Below are 26314 nucleotides of genomic sequence, written 5' to 3'. Positions count from 1 at the left end.
ATATCTCCCCCTCCTCCATGAAACCCCAGCAAAACCATAACATTAAAAAAGCAAGGCTTGGCATCTGTCCCATTTTTATTTTAGCAGCTTCAGTGGTAAATTAAATCCACTCTGGCACAGACAGCCAGCACAGCTGTTTCAGCAAAGGAAACATCCTCAGTTCAGAGAAGAGGAAATTATGACAAATTTGTGTAAAATTAAAACATGTAATATGTGTGTGTGCACATGTATAAAATAAAAAGCTGTCCGGCCAAAAGCTGCTCCCTTGAATAAAATGGTGGGACTGTTTCCCTGAGGCCACGCTCAGGCACTGACGGGGCAGTTGCAGCAACACATCAAAGCAGAGGTGCTTGCTCCTTCCCGAAAAACTACTTCTGGATGCTGGTGGCAGCAGGCTAGATTATCTCAGGGCTGGTCGACTGCGTTCCCGGGCTCTGATTTACGCCTGTGGTATTCCCCACGGGAAGCGAGTTTCTCCCCACGGCACCTCCCACTGGGGTTCACACGGGGTGACCCAACAGGGCAGGGTCGCTGCTGCGAGAGGCGCCTCTCCCATGCCCTGTCCCTCCCTGACTGTGGCAATGAGCATCTGCTGCAGGTCCTGCATGGGCAGAACCACCGTAAAACCAAAACAACACCTGATATCCACCAAAATGAATCCCAGAATCATCTCGGTTGGAAAAGCCCTTGAAGCTCCTCCAGCCCCACCATGAACCTCACCCTGACCGTTCCCAACTCCACCAGATCCCTCAGCGCTGGGTCAACCCGACTCTTCAACCCCTCCAGGTATGGGGACTCCCCCCCTGCCCTGGGCAGCCCATTCCAACGCCCAACAGCCCCTTCTGCAAAGAAATCCTTCCTAAGAGCCAGTCTGACCCTGCCCTGGCGCAGCTTGAGGCCATTCCCTCTTGGCCTGGCGCTGGTTCCTTGGCTCAAGAGACTCATCCCCCCTCTCTGCACCCTCCTTTCAGGGAGTTGGAGAGGGCGATGCTGCTACAACAGCACAGAAAGCATCTCATGGACTCTGCCTCCCCTTAACTGGCGAGTGGGGGACACGGGGATGCTGGCTGGGGTGCAGGCAGCACATGCAGCACCAAGCGCGGTGCTTGGAGGCAAAGTGAGAGCCCCGAGGCAGGCAGAGGGAGCGAGAAGGTGCCTCCCGGAGCTCTCCTCTGCCCACGGCCACCCTGTCACAAGGAAAGGCGTTGCTTGGATCCAACTCACTGAAACTCCCTGCGAGGGCAGTGGGGCTAGGTCATATCTGATTAAATACAAACCAGCTAGAAACAGGATTAACAATAACAAAATAAGTGAGCCTGAAGAGGTTTTGAAAAGAACCGAGAAGCTGCTACAACCCCATTTTCTAAACTCTTCTGAGCCAGCAACACATGCCCGTATAAACCACTGACACTCAACAGACATTTCTGAGCAGAGCAGAGGCTCTCCAGGACCTCGTGCAGAGAGGCGAGACGCAAACCACCAGGTTGCTTTTCATTCCCAGGCTCTCACTTCCAGCGACTTAACCAGTAAATGAAGCAAAAAATCTCAACGCATTTTATCGTTACCTGGTTTAGTCCTGGCATCCCTGTGTCTCTTCCGAATGTGGAGTACGAGGCTCTTTCACTGCTCTTCCCTACAGCAGAGAAAAGACACGGTTTTGTGTAAGAGGAAAGAGGAGGTTTTGTGTGCACTCCCATGCCCCCGCCCTCCCGGAGCGCCCTGCTGAGGTGCGAAGCTCACTCTCGGAAGGCAGCTTCCTCCACCCGTCTGCAGAGGTGACTGCCTCCCGGAATAGCTTGTTGCTAAAACAGGAGCTCTTTTAAGTTCATGGACAGCAGAGCTTGGCTGGTCCATAAACAGCAAAACCCCAAAACTGCAGCCATGCAGGGAAGTGCTTGTGGCCATGGAAACTGGCAGTGTCAAACCAGGAGCAAAAAAATCTCTCCAGACATATTAAAAAAAGCCAGCTGAATTTGGCAGAGGCAGTGACAGAGCAAACCGAAAGCCAGGCATGAGTGACCAGACTCTGCGGGCACTTTTCATACAACAGGAAATAGAATTTCAGCGCACGCTGAGCAGCGGCGTGTGGAGCTGAGCTCCTGCTCCTTACGGCGCGGAGATCGCCTTCTTCCCCTTTCCTGGTGGAGATTCAACTTTCCAAAACCCCATCCAGATCTAAAGAGCAGCCGTCCAACAGCAGAGCGTTTCCTTCCTCCCCGAGCCCCCTCCGTTAGGTCCTCCCGGGCCACGGGGCTCCTCGCAGCCAGAGCCCCGCGCGAGCCGAGCCCACGTGCCCCAGCGCTGCCGAGTGAACTTGAGCACCCAGCGACGGCTTTTATCAAACATGTTCAACCTCACCCTGCCCACACGCTGCTGAAAATAGTGTTTTCAAGGGGAAAAAAAAAAAAAAGAACCCAACACACATGGTGAAATGTTTCCATTCTGAAATGTCCCTGCAGTCTTTTCCCTCGCGGTCACCGTCCCGGAGCGCACCACGGCCCCCAGCAAGCAGCACCCATGGGTGCCAGGGCAGCATTGCAGCGCCGGGAAAGGACCCCAGGCCAGGGAGAAAGGGTTCTACACTGTGCCTGGGGCAGCCAGAAGCACAAAGGTCTGCTTTGGGGCTTCCCCCCTACCCAAAGCGAAATTAGACACTTTGCTAGTGGGAACAGGCAGTTTTTCGTAATAAAAAAAAAAATGGACTGAAAATATATGAGGGATTTTTCCATGCTGTTAATTACAGCCTATTAACAGTGCCACCAGGGAAAAGGGGGAGGGAAGAGGGAAACGGGAGATGATCAAAAAGGCTTTCAACGCAGGGCAGGACGGCCCCGCTCCAGCAGCTGCCCCACGCTGGTGCAGGGGACTCTGCCCGCGATGCAGCCGGGGGGCGTTGGGCTCTGCCAGCCCCCTCCGTCCCCATCCCCATCCAGCCCTGCCACAGCAAAACCCCAAGCAGGGGTGATCACATCCTGCTTCCAGTCTGGCTTAGTAAGCAAAACTGGGAGGGGGAGGAATTTGCCAATCTGCTTAACCTAAAGCCATCACCGAAGCCGCTAAGATGCAGGTTAATGCACTGGGGAGACGTTTGGGCTGGCAGGCAGCTCCACACACGGTTAAGAGGTTTTGGGGAGCAGATGGGGGGGGGGGGGGAACAAGTTTCCCCAAACCAGCTCCCCTGAAGCACAGGGCAGAAAGATGGGAGGAAAGAGGAGGCTGCTCAGTTTTGCAACCTTAGCATGGGGGCCTTGAACTCAACTCAAAATTGCAGAGTGGGTTCCCCCCACTACAACCCCCAAATCTGAGACACCCCCCCCCCATTCCCGGTGGTGCCGGGGGACACAGCGCAGCACACCAGCATCCTGCTGCCCCTCACCTCCAGCGACAGCTGGATGCATCGGGCATCACTGCCGTTTCATTTCAGAGGCTTAAACGTTAAGTAAACAAAGGTCAAAATGTCAGAGGACGGATCTCCTAAATGACCTAATTTTTAAAAGAGCTTAGCAGCTCTATTTGCCACGGCACTGGCAACGGTACACAAATAACTCAACAGGTTGTGGCATCGGGTGGATCACGATTGCTCCTGAAGCAGAGGAAAACCAGGGTAATGCCACACAAGTTTACTCGGTCAGAAACACCCAGGCCTCCGTCTGGTAACACACCGCTGCTTCCACGCAGGCTGGAGTGGCGAAGCGCCGAGCCAAACGCCTCTGCCCTCACCAGATAACCTCGGAGGCTGAACCACGGGGCTCCCAGCACGCGTGCAGGGAGATGGAGGACTGCAACCCAGTGCCAGCTCTGCGCCGTGTCGCTCCGAAACCCGCTGCCTTCGCCGGATGGTCCTTCACGCCCCGCTCAGTTCACGCGGGACCGCGAGCGTGCCCGGTACCTGCGATGTGCTGCGTGCTTGGATCAGCCGGCATCTCGTGGGAGGGGGGAAACTGGGGAAGGGAGAGCAGCTCGCCCCAGCCCCTGCACCCTCCTTCATCATAAAAAGGTGAAAAAGCAGCAAAAACCTCAGCAGTAGAAATTTTACATTTAATTGTCTAGGAAAAACAGCAAACGTTTCTGGATCGGCATGTGTCTAGCCTATTGAAATAAAAAAAGTCCACAAGTTGGGCAAGAAAAAGCTGAACTTGCCAGCAGAAGGGGCTGTTTCTGCTGCCAGGGAGGTGCCAGCCGGCACAGGTGGCAAACCCAGCTGCGCCAGGACTTGCCCCCATCACCCCTTGGCAGCCCAGGGGCACCGACCAGAAAAGGTGGCAAAAGCCCCGGACCACAGCAAGGACCAGGACAGAGGCAGGTCTCAGCAGAAAACACCAAACATCTCCCCAAGCGCCATCTCACTCCCAACCGCATTACTGAAACCCTGCAGATGGGTGTTAAGGGATCTTGGGGGGGGGGGAGGAACCTAAAAAAAGCCAGAGGACACTGAGGATAAATCCCTTGAATAGGAAAGGGGTTTCCCTCGGAAATCCTGCCGGATTTATCTCTGCAATTTTTAGCATGCAAAGGTGAAGCCTGGTGGAGGGCACCTTGAGCAAGGTGCATCCAGAAGCTGGCTGGGAACATTTAGTATTTCCAGCTCTTGATGGCATTGCTTTGCTGCGAGTCCTGGCACCCCCCTCCTGCCTCTTCCACCCCCGCCAGCTCCTCTCCTTGCCCCTCATCTGCTCACACTCCCTTCAACCCTGCTTAACAAGCGATTTCCCAATCTCTCTCCTCTCCCCAGCATGTTCTCTCTTGCAGGATCCGGCTGTGCCGGGCTCAGACGAAGCCTCCCCCAGGCCTGCCTTCACCCAGGGCTTTTGCAGAGAAACCCCCGCGCAGTGTTTGTGCTCCCTCCTCCCAAAGGCAGATTTGCTGCCGGGCTTGGAGACAAGGTGGCAGAATAAAAACTCTGTGGCAGGGTTTGGCCTCGGCACCCGGGACCACGGCACCATCTCACCCCCACCAGAGCAAACCACGCTTTTAAGTAAACTTGTGGTTTTGCCTTTTCTCTCCCCAAGACAAGCCCCACTCACAGATGTGTACAAATAAGCCAAGAAAAGGCGATTCAACGCTGCCTACGGGTTTTGCCAGCGCCTGCCGGGAGGAAGGCAGGTGCTTTGCCGAGGCGCAGCGCCCCACGCTCCTGCCAGCCCGCGGCGAGTTCACACCAGTGCCCCCGCATCACCCCATCCCCGCGCCCCGAATGGGAGCCCCGGTGCAGCCCCTGGCACCCACCACCCCGGCCGTGGCGCAGCCACCCACCGTGCACCTCCCCCCAGCCCTGCACTGGTAATTCCATTAGAGTTACGGCCTGGGGAAAAGGGGAGGAAAAACACAACCGGGGATTAGAAGGGGGGAGGAAAAAAAAAGTTAAAAAACCAGGAGCAGTGACAAACCCTGTCTGTGGGCAGATTAAAACCATTGTCCAGGAAGACCCAAATCCACAACAGCTCACAATACACACAAGATTAGAAACACTCCTCTGAAAAGAAGCTAATTACTAGAAATAATTACTAGAAAGAAATCTGTTATGGCTTATCAGTTTCCCCGCTGTTTAAGCAATCCCCCCCCGCCTGCCCCCGCTGAAGATGAATGGTAAAAGAGTGGCAGATTTTGAAGATTGGTGATTTAAAACAAACAGAAAAGCCTTCCTCATCCTCTGAGACCCGCCGGTTCGTCACTGCGCTGTGTCCTGGCACCACCCCGGGCAGCCAGGGATGGTCCCCGTCACCTCTCCCCACCGAGGCTGGGATGCTCAGACCTCCCCAGGACGTCACCCGCCCTCCGGGGAGCGGCACCAAGGGCTCAAAGGTTGAAAACTCAGAGGAGGGAGTGATGGAGCTCGCAGGCATTGCTACTGCACCCTGCTCGTCGGGTTCAGTGACCCCTGCCTGGCAGCCTGGGGTGATTTTTATTCAGAGCACTGACAGTATTTCCATACAGGTACTTACTTTCTTCTTTTTTTTTTTTTTTTTAACTTAGGTTATCCTGTCCAGTGCAACACAGGCCAGAGCTCCCTGCCCAGTTAGTCTTGCAGACAGCTCTGGTTTTCCCCATCATCTTGTGGAGCTGAAGCTGTGGCACAGAGGGAACCTGCACTTTGGAAAGCATCCAACCGAAGACTGCCCTCGCACTGTTCCCTTCAAAAAGTGCAGGAGCAGCATCACCCGCAGCTCTCGGGGAGCCCTGAGGGCAGGGGAAGGCCAGTTCTGGGAGCAGCACCCGCAGGTCCTGCCGTCAGTGCAGCCTCTCTCGCGCTCTGAGCTCAAGGTGCCTCCCAAAGCCAAGCTCCCATCTTGCCAGGTGCTGTACATTCATCTAAAGAACACCCATAAACCCCAGATACCGTATCTGGGTGTCCCAGCTGTACAGAAATCAGTACTATTTGTTCCAAAGCATGCTATGGGAATTCAAACCCATTTTGGACTAGGTGTGCACCCTGTGAGATCATCATCCCGAGAGTGGGCTGGACTGGGGCTACCCGTGGGTGGGCAGACAGGCAACCGTCCTTCCAGCTGCCTCCCGCTGCCAGGAGTGCTGCCTGCTTGCAGGAAACGATAGGCACCATGTCCTTCTGGGATTAAATCTGTCCACCACTTTGCCCCAGGGCTTTGTGCTGCCCCAGCTTCTGCCACCGCGCTCGGGAAGGGACCCTGGGCCGGGGACAAGGGCACGGGCTGGGGTGATGGCACACGGGACCTGCCTGGACAGACAGGCAGGAACGAGAGGCAGGGATGCAGCCTCGTGGGGGTTTCGGGGATGTGCTGGCAGCACCCTGCTTCCCCTGAACTCAGAGCCACTTTCCTTCTCTCCTGGGCAAATCCCTCCAGTCCTGCCCTTCTCATGGAGTTTGCCACCCTGGCGCTGCTCTTGATTTTCCACCCGCCCTAGCAAAGACACCTGAAAGCAACGCTCTGCTCCAACCACCGCTGCTCGCAAGCCAGACCCACCTGCAGCCAGAGCTCCCCTGGCCAGCCCTGCAAAGCCCAGCGCAGGGACACGGCGGGAAGAAATTTGGACGAACAACCTTGCACGTTCCACTGCTCCTTTATCCAAACGGCCACCACACCCCGCAGTTCTCAAATCTCTCTCCTCACACCCCGGCTCATGTCAGATCAGTTTATGAGTGGTGAAACGGCTCAGGCGGAAGGGGAGCACCCAGCTGCACCCCTGCTCCTCCTCCTGCATGCCCCAGCCCCAAAACGCTGTCAGCCTTCAGGGGCTGGTGAAGTCTCCACCCTCGAAAGGATTCGACCACTGCTTCAAAGCTCAGGCTGGCAGGAGTTCCCCAGCCCACCAAGGCTGGCGAGAGTGGAGCTTCCCTTCCATTTGCTGGATGCATGTGGAAAACAGAGCCAAAAAAATCACAGTTTGGCTCCATTTCTCCAACAAGTGCTGCCTGGCCAGCAGCGTCCCTTTGCTGTGGGAAGGCTGCTCGTTGTCCCTAACGCACGCCGTTAGAGGATGGCTGGCTGCAGCCCGCTCTGGGACACTGCCCTGACTCCACAAACACAGAAGCCGGAGGACACGAGCTCCCGGAGGAGGCCGGCACCACCCCAACCGAGGCAGCGACCAGCACTCACAGCCTGCGCCAATGGGGGAAGCCAGCATGCACGTTTTCTTTGTGGGGCCCTTCCAGCTCAGCCTTCCTCCCTAGCTGGCCAAGCCCATAATTTCCAACACAGATCATGTTCATCCTGAAGTGTTTCTCCCAGCAGTTTCCAATCCTCCTTGAAGAAATAGAGGTCAAGTGGGAAACAGATACAAATTCTGATTTTGGAGACGGGCTTAGATGGTGGCCTCACGCACCTTTTGTCCACCCAGTACCACTGGACATGTCCAGCCTTATCTGCTCCTTCCATCTCCTCACATTTTAAAATTCCCCAGTTCCACTCAATTGCCTTTATTAGCACGAGCTTGCCCAGCCTGCTGCCCTGGGGGGGACCTTGCTGGAAACCAGGGACTGGCAGCTGACACCTCGGAAACTCACCTTTCCCTCCCACTTTGCCACTGCTTTTACACTATCATTGGCAAAAGCAGTATTATTTTTTTTTCTGGTCTCCTTTCTCTCCCCTTCCACTTATCATTCTGCCACTTGAAAAGTTTTCAGAAGCAGCTTGGTAAAAGAGGGAAAGAAATTCCCACCTGTAGTCTTTCTCCGGTCCATCCTTCTCTGCACACAAGCACAGAGGTAAAGCAAAACTTATTTATGTATTTTGGAACCTGCTCCAGGAATTGATGTCTTCTACTTCAACCACATTCAATTTTAGGAATAAAAGTGACTTTGAAATGTGAGGAGTCCCCTGCCCCCGCCGGCTGCTCTCTCCTGGCCTCCCCAGCTCCTGTTTCGGTGGGGGAGCTCCTGGTGCTGCATCCGACTGCCCAGGCCAGCGGCCGAGACCTTGCGCCAGCACAGGGAGATCAGCCCTGGCAGGCACTCGAGCCTCGGGCACGGTGCGTGGCCACCGTCCTGCCGGCCACGAGGCCACAGCTTGCCCCGCGCTGTGGAGACAGCCAGTGGAAATCACCCGCCGGGGCAGCAGAGGCTGCGGCTCCACGTGCTGGGGACCGGTTGGGCTCGCAGCCTTGCCGGGGAGTGCCACGGCGCTTGCCAAAGACTGGGAGCCCTGTCTTTGAGATGAAGCCAAACACGTCTTCCCTGCACACATCAAAGGGGAAACCTCCGTGTTCCTCCCCAGGCAGCTCCTTCTCGGCTGGAAACTCTCAAGGCTGCCTTGGCCCCAGGCGTGGGACAGGTTGGGATGGGTCCCCCCCACGCACACCCCCAAGAAACCCTGCTGAACTGCATCAAGGCTCCCCTGTCTTATGAAGAAACATCTCTTCTGCTTTGCTTACATCCTCCTGGGGCAGAGAATGAGAAGGAATAACCGCCCTTACAGAGGGACAGGGGGGAGCTGCTCAGAAACGCTCTTCAACGTCTGTGTGGGACCCCCAAGGGGCAAATTAAACATCATGTGTGTCCCCTGGCAGCAAGAGGAGCAGAAGGAGGGAGCAGAGCTGAGAGCGAGCCCCTCGCCTCAGACCCAAGCCAGGAGGAGCAAACACATGGCTGCTTGCTTCCCAGCATGACCCCCCTCCTTTCTTCCCCTTTCCGACCAGCTCCGCAGGAGGAACCTCCTATCGTGGTGGGGATTTTCTGTTTCAAACCCAATTCTCTCTTCCAACCCCACCCTCCAAACCACAAGCAAACGCCGCTAGCAGCCACGACACTGCTCCTTCCACACTCGCTGGAGGGTTTTAACCACCACTGCGTGGGCAAAGGTGGGGAGGACTAACCCCAATTCCTGACCTAATGTCATTAGAGATCTCTAAGCCCTTCAGGATGGGTATTTTCTGCTCTTAATCTCTCCTCCCACCCCCGAGCTGGGGGAGGTAACTGGGTAAACTGTCGCACACATCCACTCATGCAGGATCACCATCTCCGGCACAGCCGGTGGGGCCGGGGCCGCGCAGCACTCGCTGCTCCCCACGAGCTCCACACGCTGCCCCGTTGCAGTGGGGATGGAGGAGCCAGACAGGGGCTGCCGGAGCCTCGGAGGACACAAGAAGAGGCCCTCCAAACCCCACTGCAGCGAGGGGAGCACCTCCGGCTCCCCGTAGGGGTTGCACCGCCCTGCGGCTGCCAGGCTGGGAAGCAAAGCAGCCACGAGCCTGTTGCAAAACCTTAACGATGAGCTGTGCCTCTTCTCCCCCTCTCTCCTGGTGCTTTTCCACCCTTGATTACCAGCTCCCAAGAGCAAACTCAGCCCATCCTGTGCCAGCAGGGCGGGCATCAATCTCCGCTGTTGCCTCTGGGTGCTACTGTAAAGCAGGGAAAAATAATCACGCACATAAAATACGACGGCTGTCATGCACGTCAGCCACTGATGAGACCCTCTGGACAGCAGCTCCTTTAACCACAGCTTTGAGAACACCTTTTGGAGCAGGTCCAACACGGGGAACAACAACACCAGCCAGTGCAAACGCTCCCACCACCACCTGCCATTCTGCGTTAGATCTCCCCTGCTTTGACCACGCACCCGCCAGGTAGCTGAAGGGCACTTACCCACTAGTCCAGCTCCCAGGAATGGTGACGAAGATATGCTGTTGTGAGACGGCAGGTCCCTGTGCTCGCCGTAGTGGGGGCCTTCGCCATAGCTCTGCTGAAGACACACGGGAGAGTTACCGTTGGGTGCGTGGGGATGCCAAGCCAAATGCCAAAACACCAGGTTGCCGGAGCTCAGCCTCTCCCGTAGCAGGAAGGGTCAAAGTCAAAGGCTCCTCGTAAAAAGGGCACAGAAATGACCTTATCCTTGCAGCAAGGGAGAGCGGGGCAGTGCAGCCACGAGGCTGTGGCGTGGGGAGGGGATATGGCACCAAAGCAGGGGCATACGGGGGGTTTGCCCCACGCTGGCAGCTCACAGGCAGTTTCTGCCTTTGCCCGGCGGCTTGGCACCTGCCAGGTAAGAGCCAGGCAGCCCCCTTCCCGAGCCAGGGGGGAGAAGGGGCGAGGAGAAGGCCTATAAAAATGAGAAATGACACCACAGCGCCTGCTCCGCCACTGACCTGAGGGAAGGGAAAGGTGCCATTGCAAAAACGAATCACACAAACCCATTAAAACACGAGCATCTGTCAAAATCACACCACTTCAATTAAGTTAATGTCTTTTCTCTCTTCCCCTCCTCAGGCCCCAGTTATGCACTGTCGCAGCCTCGACTCCTTCCCTGTGAAACCCTTCCCCTGCTTTCCATCCCCGCCAAGGGTCCCCAAAGCAAACCCCTGTTGGCCCCTTGGGCTCCCAGAGCCGCGCGTGGTGGGTGCCCAGCAAGCGTTGCCGAAGGCGCAGCCCATCAGGTGAGACCCCTCAACCCGCTCGGCCGTGACCCCATTTAGGGGCCTCTCCCACCCTGTGGCCAGGAGCCCCCCTCTTCCCATGCCAAAGCCAAGCACGGGGATGGGAGAGGCCCCAGCAGCCGTGGGGAGCCCACACAGGGTGTGGGTCTGGGGGAGGTTTTTGGAGGAGAAGCCCTCTCCAGGGGGACATCAAGGCAGCAAAGCCTGGGGTCCCTCTCCCCGCTGTCACCCCCGCAGGGTTAACAGAACCAGTGTCCTAAATGGGGCAAGAAAAGCTGTTCCAGGGTTAGACCCAACCTGAGCACAAACACACGCAGTGAGAAGCCAGGGTAAAGCCCCCGTTTGTTTTGGTTGGAGCTCGGTGTTTATGCTTTGTCCTTACCCTTCCTTGGTCAAATGTGGAGCTGTTTTGATCTCCCGTTCCCCAGGAACCTGATCCTGGTCTTTCATCCAAACCTACCAAAAAACAGGAAGAACAAAGGTTACTCTTGCTTTATCAGCAAAGCCTCAAAGGTGTTCTCACAAAATTAACTCTTCCTTCTACAAACAAAACAATATTTTCATTAATAAACCACTTCCACTTGGCGTGACCGATCTTCCCCTCTCTCTTCTCACCTTCCTACTCCAGCTGGGAGTTTATTCCACAAACTTCAAAGCAAATCCCACCACAGCCTGGAAATGCTTCAAAACACAGGACAGTGGGAAGAGGAGAAACAAGTATTTTAACTTGCTTTATTCCACAGAGCTCCCAAGAACCTCTTCTCCCTGGAGACTGATGGCGAAGAGGAGTATGAACTGAAAACTCATCACATCCATCCCAACACTCCAGTGGGACCCAATATTTTGTCCATGGTGCTGCTGGGTCACAGCCCAAACTCTGTTCCTCATTACACCCGAGCAGATTAAAAGAGCCCCCAGAACTGAAAGAGCCTCGGATGGGAACTGCTGGGGTCCAACATTACCCGTGGCTTACTCAGACTTGTTCAAGGGCATTTGTTACTGAAGCCCCCTCCTGCTCCTGCAGAGGAAGGTGCGCTGCCAACACGGCTGATCAGAGCACGCTCCCGTCAATCTCTGTTTGAGCCATCCCAAGCGTATCCTTGGCAAAGGGGATCCAACCCAAAATGGCAAGGGACCAAACAGCAGGGTTTTGCAGTGTGCCTGCACACACACTGCGGTAGGAAATCGTCTCCTTTCATCATCTGCCAGGTCCACCCAGGCTGCGCTTCGTGGGCTACCAGCACATGAGGCACCCAGGGGAGATGGCGAACGTCCACCGGGACAACAAAACCCCAGGGAGTCGCATCAGCAAAGCTCTCGCAGTTCAAGCTGGTACCACGACTGCAGGAAAGAAACCTTTCCCGGAAGATGAGCCCTGACTCGACTCGGCAGCAGGATTTCCAACGGTGCTGGCCCATCTCCGCCGCTCCGGTGGGTGACCGGGAGTCGGTGAGCAGCAGTCAGCATCTCCCTGGGGTTCAAGAGGGGGCCAGGCAGGGCAGAGGCACCGTTCTGCCCCGCGGCCACGCTTTGGAAGCGCTACACAGACACTACAACCTCAGCCGGGACGGACAGGGAGAAATCCCGGATCTGCAGGAGGCTGAGCAGCGTGGATGGCATCGGCCAGAGCCACCTCTCTGCCTTGACCCACGGAAACCCAACCCCGCTGTGGCCACGCTTGTCACAGGGCGGCACAAGGAACCTCTTGCAGTGGCTCCCAGCATCTCCCTGTGCCACCCCAGCGCCAGGGCCCCAGGGGCTCTCTGGGGTCCCCCTCCACACCAGCTCTTCCAACAACAGCGAAGTGCCAACAGCCGAGGTGCCGGCAGGGCCTTACGGCAGATTTTCTTTTAGGAGCAGAGACCAGCTCGCAGCAGCGGTGACAGCGGAGGCGCAGGACAGTGGCAGGGACGGGGGGTGCATGCAGGAGCAAGGACACGAAGGGGGGCAGGGTTGCAGGGCGCACTCCAATTTCATTTTAGCAAAGCTGATTATTATGGCAAACACGCTGTGTATTTGTCTCCTCCGCTCCCCTTACTGTTCATTTAACCAGAAACTTCTTTCAAATTACATCCTTCTATTTCTGTGCCTTTGTGTTAATCATTTCCCCAGAGAATTGGTGTTTAATTGCTGTCTAATTTGCATAATTATGCATATTAATCTCTACACCTAATGAATATTCATAACTCTCATTTAGATTTTGTTTTCTAATCAAAAATTTCCAATGTGATTACTGTGCAGAGCAGGGATAAGCCTCTAATAATACCTTGGATACTAGGGAGAATTACTGCCAATTCTCCCACCTCCTACTTCCTAGAATAAACTTTTGCTTTGCTAATGTGTTTTTCTAAAGCAATTCATCTGCATACCCTGCAAACACCAACGGAGATCAGGAGGCAGAAATGCTCCTTCTATTCATTTTGCTTTCATGGGTATTTTTAAAGCTCCCCAACGGTCAGGGCGAAGACATGAGCAGGAACTGCAGTCTCAGGCATCCTTGGCAAACTCACCCCTTTGCGCTGGAAGGACGAGGACCGCAGCACCGACCAGGCTTTGGCTGCGCCCAGCGTCCCCACGAGGCGCCTCGGGAGCCCCAGAACCAGAGGGGAAGCTGAGGCACGGGTGTCCCAATCCCCACACCCACCCCTGCACCGCACAGGATGGGCGTTTGTGGGTGCTGGATCACCCTGCCCTCCCGCAGAACCACCCCCAGTCCCGTCTCTAACCCACCCAAGGCCAGGATGCACCGGGAGAGGATGCTCAGTGGGGCAGGCCGTGGGGGGGCTCTGGAGGGAGTTTGGGTGCCTGGAAGCCCAGAATGAATTATTTGACAAAATTCCTGAAAAAAAGAAAAAATTACTGCCAGGCCTCCCCAGTGAAGGAGGGAAGAGGAGACAGCAGGTGGTATGGGTGACAAAAGCTGAGGCCAAGAGGCTCAAGTGTCCCCTAGACATGGAGACACCCTCTGCACAAGCTACTTGCACGCTGCGGGGCCACCAGCGCACCCCAAAGAGGGGTCAAAACCGCACCGGGTGCTCCGATGAGACGCACGCACCGTGGCAGGTTGTGGAGGACGAGCCTCTCTCCCAGCGCCTGTGTGGGCCCCGCGCAGCCCCCCTGCCCCTCGCTGCTCTTGGGGAGATGCGGGGCTGGGGGCTGGAAACCCCGACCTCCTCCCGTCAGCTCTGCAACACGCAACGGGGCTGCAGGCGCAGCCGTGGCCAGATCCTGCGACAGCAAACCAACCCTCGGGGAAACCCAAAAGGCCTTTTTTTCCTCTCCAGGTGCTGACGTTCACGTGGTCGCGTGGCTGCCAAGGTGAAGAGAGGTTATCGCTCTTCCACCCGAGCGGCACAGAAAGCGGCCCACGGCTCTGGAAGCGGCCCCAAAGGCTCAGCCGCCTCCAAACGTGCCCGTGCCAGCGCACCGCTGCGGGCCAGCCCCGCTGGCCAAAGCTGGAAAAAGAGGTCTCACGCCTTCCCCCGAGCTGCAGTCACCAGCGTGAAAGGTGCTGGCAAAAATCTCCCATTTTCAGCCCGCAGGTGTTTTAAGAATTCCGGGATTTCTGGGACAAAGCCAGAAAAAAAACAGACTGTCCGCTTTCAACTTCTGGCATCTGTCCTACATTCAATGCCAACCTGCTCTTCCCTCCCTTCGTATCCAAGTAAGGATCTAAAATTTGGCAGTAAATGCCCTCTGACAACCCTGCAAAAACCCGAAGTTTGGCCAAAAGCAGGTGCTTCTGGAAAAGGCCCCATCAGCAGGGTTTTGCTCCACTCACACCATAAAGTCCCCAAAGACGGCGCCACCACCCAACGCAGTCACGCTCTCCCCAGCCCGTGGTGCTCACCGGCGGTGCCCGGCCTTCCCGTGGGCATCGAGCAGCCGGGCTTGACCCAAATGGAGGAAGAGGAAGGGGAATGAGCAGAAGATGGGGAAGCCTGGGGCAAGGAGCATCCCCGGGGCTCTCCCTGAGTGCTCGCCCAAGGGCACTCAAACATCCCACCCAGACCCTTCTGTCCCAGCAGCTCGGGAGGCGAAGCCAGGAGCCCGGGGCATGGGCAGAAGCTCCCTGGGGCACCCGGCGAGGTGTTTCCTGACTACGGATGTTGCTCACGCACTGCTGGGCTCCCCGGGTGAGACAACACCCCACAGGTATCCCCCTCGCCCCCCAACTCTGCCTCACCCCCGTGCACTGATTTCCTGCGCTAAAGCACGCACAGTCCCGGGCAAAAAAATCATAAATCCAAATCGCCAACCAAGATCGTGTCAAAACTCACGTGACACGGAGCTGAATTATGTTTGCACAAGCGAGCTTAATTCTGGCATATCCCAGCTTCTGAGCGCTTGGCTTTGCAACATTTACAACGCTCTTCCAGCGCAGGGTGTGTGTGCAGTTTCAGAGACGCCCATGTGTGCACGCAGCTGTCGGGAGCCAACTTTATTTTAAAATAAACCCATTTTCCAACTAACCAAGTTAAGGCACACTTTCCAATTCAGAAAAGACCAAAATAGGAACTACCTCCTCCTCTCTCCATTAATACAGTTATTAAAAAGCGTACAGATTAATTGTGCATTTTAATAACCCTGATCATGAATATTCATAACACATTTCTTGCTCATGTTCTAATTAAAACATACTAATAGAATAAGATGTAGCTGTCAGACAGTAATTTTTTTTTTTTCCCTTACGATTTTTGTGCCGCAGCTAAGAAGAGCTGATAGACAAGAACCGTCCTAAGCTCTCAGCATGGATAAAAATAATTTGTCCACATCTAGTCTCAGCAAAAAAGCTGTTCACCTGATAACGAGCTGTAGTAAAAGGCTATGCACAAGTGACCGGCGACACAGGGCACCGGGAGCTGTTCCCTCCCCCAGGAGGAATGAAACCGCTTTAAAAGCGAAACTCTTAAACAAGAGAAGACATTAAGGAGCGTGTAGTGTTTTCTGCCCCATCCCCACATCCCAGCAGCCACTTAAGGTCCCTCCTGCTCAGTTCCCAGGCTGTGGCTTCCTGTCCTCACCCACGGGGTCCCCAAAGCCGAAAATGCTGCACCAAGAGATGCTGCTCTGGTTTCAGAAACCCCCCGAAAGCTACCCGGGCACACGTGCTGGCCCACAGGCCAGCCAGGAGCCCCGAGGTGTTTTGGAGCTCCGAAACCCCCGATCCAAGCACAGCACCGGGATGCGGCTTGGGAGGGAGCGTGGCTTCGGTGCCAGCCCCTGCTCTGCCCACCCAGACACAGCCAAGGCCAACCCATGGCCTTTGCATTCAAGCCAAGGTCTTTCAAAACAAGCTCAATCCCTGTGAGCAAAGAAAAAATTGTTTCACAGCAAGAGTGGTCAGAGAGTGGAATAGGCTGCCCAGGGAGGGGGTGGAGTCCCCGTCCCTGGAGGTGTTTAAGGGTCGTTTGGGTGAGATGTTGGGGGATGTGGGGTAGGGGAGAACTTTGTAGAGTCGGGCTGATGGTTGGACTCGATGATCCCGAGGGTCTTCTCCAACCTGAATGATTCTGTGAAAGCTCCAGGGGTGGGCAGCTGTCCCTTGGGACCTGGAGGACACGCTGGGATGCAGAGCTGAACATTTTGCTCCTGAGACCTCTCGGACACCATTTGTGCAGTAAGATCCAGTTAAACCCTGCACAAGGGATACCTGGAGGAGAACACGCACTGCAGCAAAGCTGCGGTCCAGCAGGCTCAAACGGCTCGAAGGCGCCTGGTTTTCAGTGTCAGGAGGAGGATGCAGCAAGGGGACTGTCACGGCAGCCCCACGGGTGCCAGTGGGGGACACCGCCGGGAATGCTGCGATGCTCAGGCTGCAGCTGAGCCAGGCTGAGCACTTCCCTCCCCCAGACCGCCCCTGCCTCTGCAATCTGCCAGCATCAAAGCACCCTCCCTAATCTGATTCCCATCAAAATGACTAGGCTAGACTTTTTTTTTTTTTTTTTAAAAGTCTATTAAAAATATTTAGGCCAAGCCCCTCGTGTGGCTGGACAAGGTTTGGGAGCTGCTGCAGCTGCCATGAAGATGGCACCTTCCATCTTCCAAGGGTCTACTGGCCATAGGGTGCCCGCAGCGAGGAAGCTGGGTGGCAAATTCAGCTCCGCAGCTGCAGCAGTGCCCACAGGCCAGAGCAGGACAGGGACACGGTGGCAGCTGGGAATAAAAACTCCACAGCCAACGGCCCACCATGCTTATGTTACAAATACACTTAAGCTCTGCTAGTCCCCAAACCACCCCGGGAGAAGCATGGGGGACCCCGCTCGCCGCCTGCCCCCATCAGAGGTGGGACAGCACGAGCCGCCACGGATAGAGACACCGGTGGCACCGTAATTTGATTTGAAACAGAGGTGACAGAAGGCTGCTTGATAAACACTTCCAAATTAAGCGGCTTTGTGTCCTAATCGCTCTGGCGATCAGCCTCACAGCAAAATCTCTGCTAAAAGGGATTTGAAATCAATAAAATTAGTTGACTAGTAATTAGCTTTAGTCCCAGTCAAACTAGCAAAGTTGTTTTTTCTGGTGAGAGTTGGCTGCCCGGACACACACACCACCATCTCAGCACCCAGGCATCCCCGGGAGAGGCCCCTGGGTGCAGGCAGAGCCCCTGCTCTGGAAAAGTGGGTGCTGGGAGCGGTTGCCAGCTCTGCCTGTTTATTTACCAGCCCCATCCACCCCCGAATAGGAAAAAACAGCTGTGAATGGAAGGCAGCCGGTAGCTGTTTACAGGACGTCGATTGTGGATGGGACTATACAATTTGTTCACTTCCTTTTCCCGGCGCACGACAAAACAATTTTAAAAAAAAAAAAAAAAAAAAAGGCAAAACAAAATCCCCCAAAAGCAAGCGGTGCCAAACACCTGGAGGGCAACACGGGGTCCCCAGCAATGCCACAGGTTGGGAGTCCTCGCCCCAGATAAGGGAGCTCTGTTTCATCCCTTGAAATCTGAGGTTGGACCAAAGCTGAGACAGCAAGGCTCAGCTTTTCTACTGCCTGGGGAGAAAGAATTTCGGTGGATCTCGCTTGAGAGTGGGCGGTTTCGTGCCTGGACCGCACAGCCCCTGCTGCGCTGGTGGCAGCCACAGCCCGGCCGGCCCTGGGGGAGAGATGCAGAGTGGCCAGACGCAGGATGGGATGGCTCAGATGAAGACAGTCGCTTGCTGGGATGTGCTGCCCCAAGCCCCCAAGTTCGAGGGGTGTGGGGGTGATCCCTGAGATGAGCACCACAGCGTAACTGCCCCCAGACAAGCCCTGACCAGAGGGACCCAAAGCCACCGTGTCCGGCCCCAGGAAGGGGTTGGGGCCACGCTGCCCCAGAAGCTCGGGGCTCCCCAGGACCCAGCTCAGCCCTCTCCCCTGCTTCTCCGTGCTGCAACTTCCCAACTCATCCAGGAGGAGCAAGTGGTCCAGGTGGCACAAGCAGATGCTCTGGACCACGGCAGCCTGGTGAAGCGGAGGGCAGCGACACCTTCCTCCAGATCAGGCACCCAAAGCGGGGACACAAACAACTGCACCAAGACATTAAACAAACAGGTCATCCCGGAGCCCGCTAACACAGATCCCTACAAGATTTATGGGGTTGACTCTGCCCATTTATCTTTATGATGATGGATGTACTGAGAATTCAAAGCCAAGACACACACATCCACCCTGCACAGGCCCTGTCCCCAGGGAAGCGCCCGCTGTTCCCTCCCCGCTCCCCAAACACGTGCTCGTGGACAATTTTTGACTTAAAAAAAGCTGATGCCACCACTTCAGTGATCATTAATTCCTCCACTTAGCATCTGCTCTGGCATCTCCTGCGCTGTATTCTGGTTCAGCAGTTTCTGCACAGTTCACACTTGGAGCTGGGTTTTAGGAAATGTTTGGGGCTGGGGAAAGATGGGAGCAGTTCCCAGGCAGAAAGTGGGTCCAAGCCCCATTGGCTTTGGGAGAGGGATGAGTATGGAGAGAAATCAAACCTAGAGCCAACACACAAAAAAAAAGCCAGAAAGAGGGGAAGGTGGTCTGGGAGATGATGCACATGGCATTTCAAAACAAAGCTGCATTCACAGCTTCTGCTGTGGGCCAGGACACTGCTTCGCTCCAATGTCACAGCCCACGGGCAGCCACTCTCAAGGGACAGGACAGGCTCCAAGGCAGACCCTGGGCTGGTTCCGGGGGTGCTGGGGTGACATCCCATAAATGCCCCAAAAGAGAAAAATAAGTGTACAAAATAGTCCCCAGCACAGGGGTGAGGAAGGTTTGGGGGGAAAAAAAAAAAAAAAGAAAACCCAACAAGCAAATTCAACCACCTTTTGTTTGTAGTTGTTTGCAGACCCTGCAGGAAGGTCCCCATGGCATTTTGGGGGGTGGCTTTTTGGTAATCAAAATGAGAGCTTAAAGTTGTAATTAAGGAAATTAATCACCTGGACCAGCCCAAACCTCGTCAAAGCCTTGCAAAACAACTGCACACACAGTGCCAGCGGTGGGACAACGCTGCACCACGGCATGGCCACCGCCACCGGTGTCTGCAGCGTGGCCAAGGACCGGACCCAGAGTCCCATGGCTCACACCAGTGGCGAACTGCTGGGCTACCCTCTTCCTGCAGGACAGGCCAAATGACAGGATTTATTAAAGTAACAAAAAGCCAGTGAGACCAAGCGAAGGCAGTGAACCCATCGGGCCTCCCGAACACAGGGAAGAAGCCCGCTCCCTCCAGCGCAAAGGCACGGCGAGCAGGGACAGTCCTACCTCCCAGCCCCTAGGAAAGCCAGCAAGATGCCACAGGGAGAAAGAAAACAAACCTGTGACGACAACCAGAGGGAAGAAAATAAACTTTAAAGCTCAAAACACTTCCCCCAGCTGTAAAAACAAAGGCACAGCAATGACCAAACAAGAGCACAAAGGAGCAGCATGAAAAGGGGATGAAGGATAACACAGGGCTCGACCAGTCGGTGCTTTCAAAGGTCAGCAGCCTGCGGGACGAACCCACCGTGTCCCTTGTCCCCAGCCTCTCTGGGACTAACCTACTCATGTTCCTTGTCCCCAGCCTCCATCCAAGCCCAACAGCCCATCCACACTCTGCAAGAAGCAGGATGTCAAGGAGGGTCTAAGGGACAAAAGTGCAGGGACACAGACCAAGAATAACATTGATTTGAGTCAGAAGGATAACAGGTGTCAGAATTTGCTTTTTCTTTGCTAGCACCTCGCATCAACGCATGTTTCGGAGGAGCAGCTCCGCTACCCTCCTTGCAGGTGGAAACAGAGACCCAGCGTGAGGTGACAGCAGGAACCCCATGGCCACTGGCCGGGTAGCCCTGTGCTCCCACTGCACCATGACAGGGCAAAGCAGGGCTGCAGGGACCAGGGAGGGTGGGAGAAACACGAGGGGCTGCCCCAAGCCCTGGGGATGAGCCCGTGCCTGGACACGAGCCATCCACAGCTGCTGGTAGCAGCTTGTGCTAAAACCAACCCTGCAGAGGGGCAGGGAGGCGGCTCAGACCTGACCCCGCAGGACCCCCCTTTCCAGGAGGGTGCCACGAAGCACCTCAGCTGTCCCAAACTGCTTTTCAGCAGGAGGCTGGGGAACACACCCACACATCGAAAACAGGCTCCAACTCAGGGCTACTAAATCTCAGCGCAAAGAAACACAGTGCTGGACACCAGCAGTGCTGCCCCATCACCTCTCCCACAGCTCTTCAAGCCAAGTGCTGCCAACGCACCACTCCTCACAGTGATTAATTCTATTAATTAAATATTAAAACCCATGGAGCTTGAAGTCTATACGTGTGTCTATAGGACCTCTGAGGGCTCCTGGGAACTGCAATCCTGCAAGCAAACTGAAACGCAAAGACAGCCCTGTAGAGAACTTCTCCTCATGTTCTGCATCCCATGCAGTCAACATCAACATGTTTGCTACCACAAAACCATTTAAATTCAGTAGATATAGGCTTATTCACAAAGCAAGGGGTTATATTCCATTAAACAGAAAGCTTTGGGGAGAAGAGCAAGAGTAAATCCACATCCTGTTTTTTCCAGCTCATTTATTTTACCACAAAGTTGCACACTCATGAAAGATGCAGACACTCGACACTAACGCACGTATTGTTGTCCAAAGAAAGAATTCATTTTGCTGAGCGCGCACAGCAGCCCCATGCCAGCGAGGAATGAAATACGACGGCTGCAGGTCCCCTGAGACGCTACGTATTGACCTTTCGTATTTCGCAGGCAATTGTGTGTTTTGCACATACACACAGATGCACGGAATCGGCGCATACACCCCCACTACTTTACTTAGAAGCATATACCTCTATTTCCGCTCTAATTTGCATCTTTCCAAGTATTGTTTAATTTGCAATGTAAAATAAAATTACACTATCAGAGATGCAACCAGAATACTGTCCTTTTGCTGGGGAATAGAAATCTTTTCCCACTGGGTTTCCATTACTCACCAAGCAAAAAAATAGGGGACAAAAGCCTGTTTACTTATACCTGACCAAAAAAAAACCTCAAAAGTTTGCAAGAGAAACATTTCAGATCAAACAAAAAGGCTTTCCTTGGCGGCTTCCCCAGGCTGTGTCCAGCCCTGCGTACGTGAGCCCTCCCAGCCCACCAGCACCGCCACGCTCCGAAGGCAGCAGGTAGGGAGGCCAGAGGCAGTTAAAAATTAGACAAATTAAAGACCGTTTCCAAATAATGTGGAAATTACGTGGGGAAACGGCCAACCACACACACACACACACAGTCACAGTGGCCTTGGTAGTTTATCTGTAAGTCTTCTCTTAGCGGGGAGAGGGATGGTGGTTAATGACTTGTATGCTCTATTGCTAACGAGCCAGCACTTCGCCTAAAAACTTCCTCGGAGCAAGAGGAAAAAACAGATCCCAAAGGGGAGAGGAAGACTGAAGCACACACACATCCAGGAGTGTTTATTCTAACCCAAAACGCAGGGGCTGCAATCCTGCGGGGTCCTGGGCAGCCCAGAGCCCTCCGGGTCCACCAGCAGCACAGGATGCCCCTGGACCACACAGGATGCGGCCACGGGGCTGGCTAGGATAGCTAACGTGTTCACCCAGACGATGATTCAGCCCACAGGAAGGATCATCTAAGAAGAATTGTTCGACACAATGAGAAAAACTTTCCCAAACAAAGTGTTCTCAACACCACCTGCCTGCCTGCCTCCCTCCGCGGGGCTGGGGCAAGCCCTCAGCTCCAGCTTTTGTTTGCAAATAACTTCAAGACTATGGTCGCCACAACAAAGGTTCGTCTTTTCGCCTTCTCCTTTCCCGAGACGAGCGCTGCCGAGCACGCAGCGGGCTGTCGCCTGCCATCCTGCGCCCCAAGAGCAAGCCAGCGGGCAACGCAGAAGCCACCAACAACTGCCTGATGTCGAAACCCCCGGCCAGGCCCAGACACAGGGCTGCAAACTTCAGTAGCCAAATATGGCCCAAATATACAAGCCAGGCTTACTAAGGCGTCCCCAAAGCAAAAGCAAATGCCAGCAGTACACAAGGTGCAGAGTGCTGGTGATAACTGTGTACAGCCAAGTTTTCCCTCCCAGGCACCAGTTCTTACAGAATTTGGTCAACATGACACAGCATGATGAGATATTTACCGTAAGAACAGTTTAAGGACAGATGTGACCTATTTAGAGCTCTGCCAAATATTTCAGTAATTGAATATACCATCGATTATTTAAATTGTATTAAAAAGGGCTGTATTTGATCTACTTGCTACTAAGCAGCACATTTCCATGAACCACAACTCTTTTTTTTTCCTCCTTAAATATAAACACTTCAAGATGTTAACTTGTCCCTTCCCCAGCAAAGAATCTACATCTTTGCATAACCATACTCCATGCCCCAAATTCTCTTTGTACCCCTAAAACCAAACGGCCAAGTCACAGAAAGACCTTACTTGAAAAAAAGATATAAAATCATCAGCTTTGTTTTAAGGTCTACAAAGGCTTATAGCGTAGATGGCGTGGAGCCCATCAGGCAAGGTCTGAACCAGCCTCTTGACCTCAGCAGAAATCAATGATGCATTGCACCATCGGTTTAGGCTGTCAGTCAGCCTCTGAGACCCTGTTTCTATTCAGACGTTGGCCAGGGGACACCAAAAAGTTGCTCCAGCCCCTTGTTCCCTGGTTCCCTTTGTACATAGAAGCAGATCACAACACCCATCTCCAAGCGGCGCTTGGCAAAGAGATTAAGGGACCAAGCTGGTGGTGGTGGGTTGGTTGTTTTAAAAATCTGCGTCTGTCACCTGGTCTGGTTCAGTACATAGACAAGTATCTGGGGCCAGCTCAAGGGAGGGGACAGAAATGGAGGGGACAGGAATGGCTTCTGCCAACAGCAGCGTGGATGCATCCCACATTCAATCCGTTGTGGAGGGAAGGTATGAAGCATCCAGCTCAGGCTGGGAAGTGTCACCCTCAGCAGACACCTACTTCTAGTCTCCTCCTGCACTGGGTGGGACTACAACTTGCTTGCACAACGAGGACATTGCTGAACGAGCGGAGGGGAAGCCCATCCTTACCATCCCTTTGTCAACAGGCTGGGCACACCGGGCGCTCCCTCCGTGAGCCCTGCGGCGGGTCCTGTGCTGACCTTCACAACAGCTTTCCCTCTCCCCGGGCAGACCTGTCAATACCATGGATGAGGTGCCAGTAGATGGCACTCAACGTGTAGCACCACTCCTCTGTTTTACAGGACTAACCAACACTTTTTTCCTGCGGTGCACATTTCAAACCATTTCCTGGGTGCAACTTTAGCATCACTGAACAACAGCCAGCAGAAGTTGGTGCTCCCTGGTCTGATCTCTCATGATGAACAACAAAACAAGCCCTGAGAAAAGCCACTGTGCAGTTCCTAGGAAGCCCCACAAAGATCTCAGGCAAGCAGGTTTTCTTCTTCTGACTATTACAACACTAAGGAGCAACACTTCACCTAATTGACATCTTTCACATTACCCTGGGCACGCACAGACCCATCGTTCGGGTTGTGGATGGGTGATGCAGCGCTGCCAGCAAGGGTGGGAAAGAGTTTTCTCCCCCTGCTCTGCAGCCGGCGTGGCGAACCCACGGAAGCATCCAGCCCAGCTTCATGCACCGTGTCCGAGCCCTTTAAATGCTCTTCACATCAGTGCTGTGTGCTATTCAGAGGAACAAGTTGGAGACAAAAAGAGACCTATTAGATTATCTTGTCTGTGTCTCCTCTACATGATGTTTCCTTTTGTAGTGCTTTTGTCTAGACAAGCAGTAACACTTCTTATCAGGAATACCAATATAACTGTCTAGTAAAATTGACCATTAAGAAGTTTCTCTGATATTAAAGCTTGCTTTCTCTTAACTACAAGGAACTCAAAGGAATTTTTTCCTCCACAAACAAAACCAGCTGCACCAGCGCCCAACCTGTAAGTGCAGATGCTCCGGTTGTCTGAAGGGGGTTAAAAACCCGGAGCTCCACAGTTTGTTGCGATGGTGAGAGTGGAGCCACGTGGCTCCCGGCAGGCCCGGGTGAAGCACTGTGTGTGCTCAGGATGAGAAGCTGCTGCCCCACAGAAAAGCGGCTGCATTTTCAAATGCAACTTCGGAAAGAATATATATATATATGTATAAAAATGAGGAGGGGGGGAAAAAAAAAAAGCAAGCCATGTCTAGCCTCAGTGCTGCAAGGAACATGTGAAGGACCAAAGTCATCACCGAACGATCGGAGCACCTCCAGCACGTGAGCTCTGCCGGCAGCTCCCACCTCCACCCCTGGGAAGCCCCTGGGCCACCCCGGCCACAGCCCAAGCTCCCCCTGGCTCCTCATCGCGCCGGGTTCATGAGGTGATCGAGGCATCGCAGCACTCGCTGCTCTGGAAGGAAAGGGCCCTTCTCACCCTGCATTTCTTCACAGAATCACAGAATCATCTAGGTTGGAAGGGACCTTGAAGATCATCCAGTCCAAAAATTTATCTTGAGCAAGCTCTGGGACTCACCGAACTTTCCAGGGGCTGCTGAATGTGTAAGACAGCAGGAAACCCAACGAAAACCAGTTCCCCATTTGGAGCACGATGTGGCCCAGAAGCCCCCAAGATGGGGCAGGCCAGGCCGGATGGGAAGAGGAAGACCTCAGCCGGCAGCAAGAGACTGTCAGTTCAGCTGTTTGCAAAACCACAGCTCCACACCTCTCGCCTTTCAGGCGACGCGAGAGCCCCGTTTGCTTCTGCCACCGTGGCAAAGGGAGCAGGTCAGAGGCTGGAGGGGACAACCACCTCCGTGCAAACTGCCTCAGCTGCTCCACTGCACCCCCTCAGCCCCAGACAGAATTGAGGGGAAAACAAGCCAGTTCTAACCCTCTCTGGTGCCCAGGATCCACCACACTCAAGGGTTTGGCTGTCCAGCTCCTGCCCACGCTGCTCTGATCAGGACAAGGAGCACACATCTACCTCTGGTGACCTCGGGCACGGAAGTTTAACTCTCTCAGGGGAAGCTAATTCTGAGCTTGCATGTTTTTTTCCATCCTGCACATTCCTCCTTATCTTAGCAGCATCCCAATGCCTCAGTTTCTCCCTGGCATCCCAGGTGGAGCCCTGTCCAGTACGAAGCACACAGCATACTGCCTCACTTAAACACAAGCCCACGTTTATTTAAAACTAAGGGGTATAGCTTTTCCAACCTGCAGCCCACCTCCTTTCAGAGCAGGCACCATTTGTAGTGATTCCGATAAACTGGTTTCTCTCAAGTTAAAAACTAGATACACACGAGCCACTCGAATTCAAGCAAGACCATCCGCAGTGAGCTGGGCATCGGTTTGATTCGTTTCTAAAACCAGCTGAAATGAAAACCATCCCACAAGCCCCTTGTAGGGCAAGGAAACCCCGCATCCAGGTCATGTTACGCACCCAGCTACAGCAGTTAACCGTGCCAGCCGCCGGCTCGTAGCACGGGGACCACGAGTCACCATCTCAAGAAACCATCGGCTAGCAATTAACTTTGTTGCAGGCTGGAGCCAGCCTCTGGCTACGTACCCTTCTCCTCTTCTTGCCACGCCACTCGCCGCAGTTTCCTTTCATAGGTTTTAGGGGACTTACAGATATGTTATGGGGGAAGGCAGGGAAGCAGCAGAAAAAGATGAGCTCTTCTTGCAGAGCCACGCACCTTGCTCCCAAAACAGGATCGTGTGTCCTCAAGCAGCATTAACGCTCTCTGCTCCTGCCCAAAAGCAGAACGGTACCGAAAGGCAGGTACGCAGAGCCGGGGGAGGAGGAAAGACGGAGCCTTGAAGGCTTCCAGCCCACCTGCCTGCAAATCGCTCGAGAGCAGAATTCCCAACTGATCTGCTAAAAATTATTCCTTCGTACTCCATCCTCCCACCCTCTGCCAAAAAATCCCAGCACCGCCAGGTGTCTGGCAGGAGGACCTACCCCAAAACGGCTTCTTCTGGGATGCCATGTCCATGGAGTAGCTGGCAGCCGAGGAGCCCAGCGCCCCTGTGCCGAG

At 54.4% G+C, this 26314-nt stretch overlaps 1 protein-coding gene across 15 annotated transcripts in view; it reads right to left on the bottom strand.

Moving 5' to 3' along the window:
* The window catches only part of TCF3 (transcription factor 3), an 81907-nt gene that overhangs the window by 29246 nt on the left and 26347 nt on the right, over window positions 1–26314 (bottom strand). For 11 of the 15 annotated variants that reach the window (XM_074808838.1, XM_074808841.1, XM_074808843.1 and 8 more), the window contains exons 4-6: window positions 11228–11301; window positions 10058–10154; window positions 1566–1633 (exon numbers count right to left, since the gene is read on the bottom strand). In XM_074808838.1, coding sequence (XP_074664939.1) covers window positions 1566–1633; window positions 10058–10154; window positions 11228–11301 — 239 coding nt within the window. The remainder of the gene's footprint in view (window positions 1–1565; window positions 1634–10057; window positions 10155–11227; window positions 11302–26314) is intronic. The other 4 variants (XM_074808840.1, XM_074808852.1, XM_074808853.1 and 1 more) reach the window with 1 other exon arrangement.

The sequence above is a fragment of the Strix aluco genome, chromosome 29 (genome assembly GCF_031877795.1).
Source record: "Strix aluco isolate bStrAlu1 chromosome 29, bStrAlu1.hap1, whole genome shotgun sequence".
Classification (NCBI taxonomy): domain Eukaryota; kingdom Metazoa; phylum Chordata; class Aves; order Strigiformes; family Strigidae; genus Strix; species Strix aluco.
Note: the sequence above shows the minus strand (reverse complement) of the source record. Positions and strands in the feature narration are given on the sequence as shown.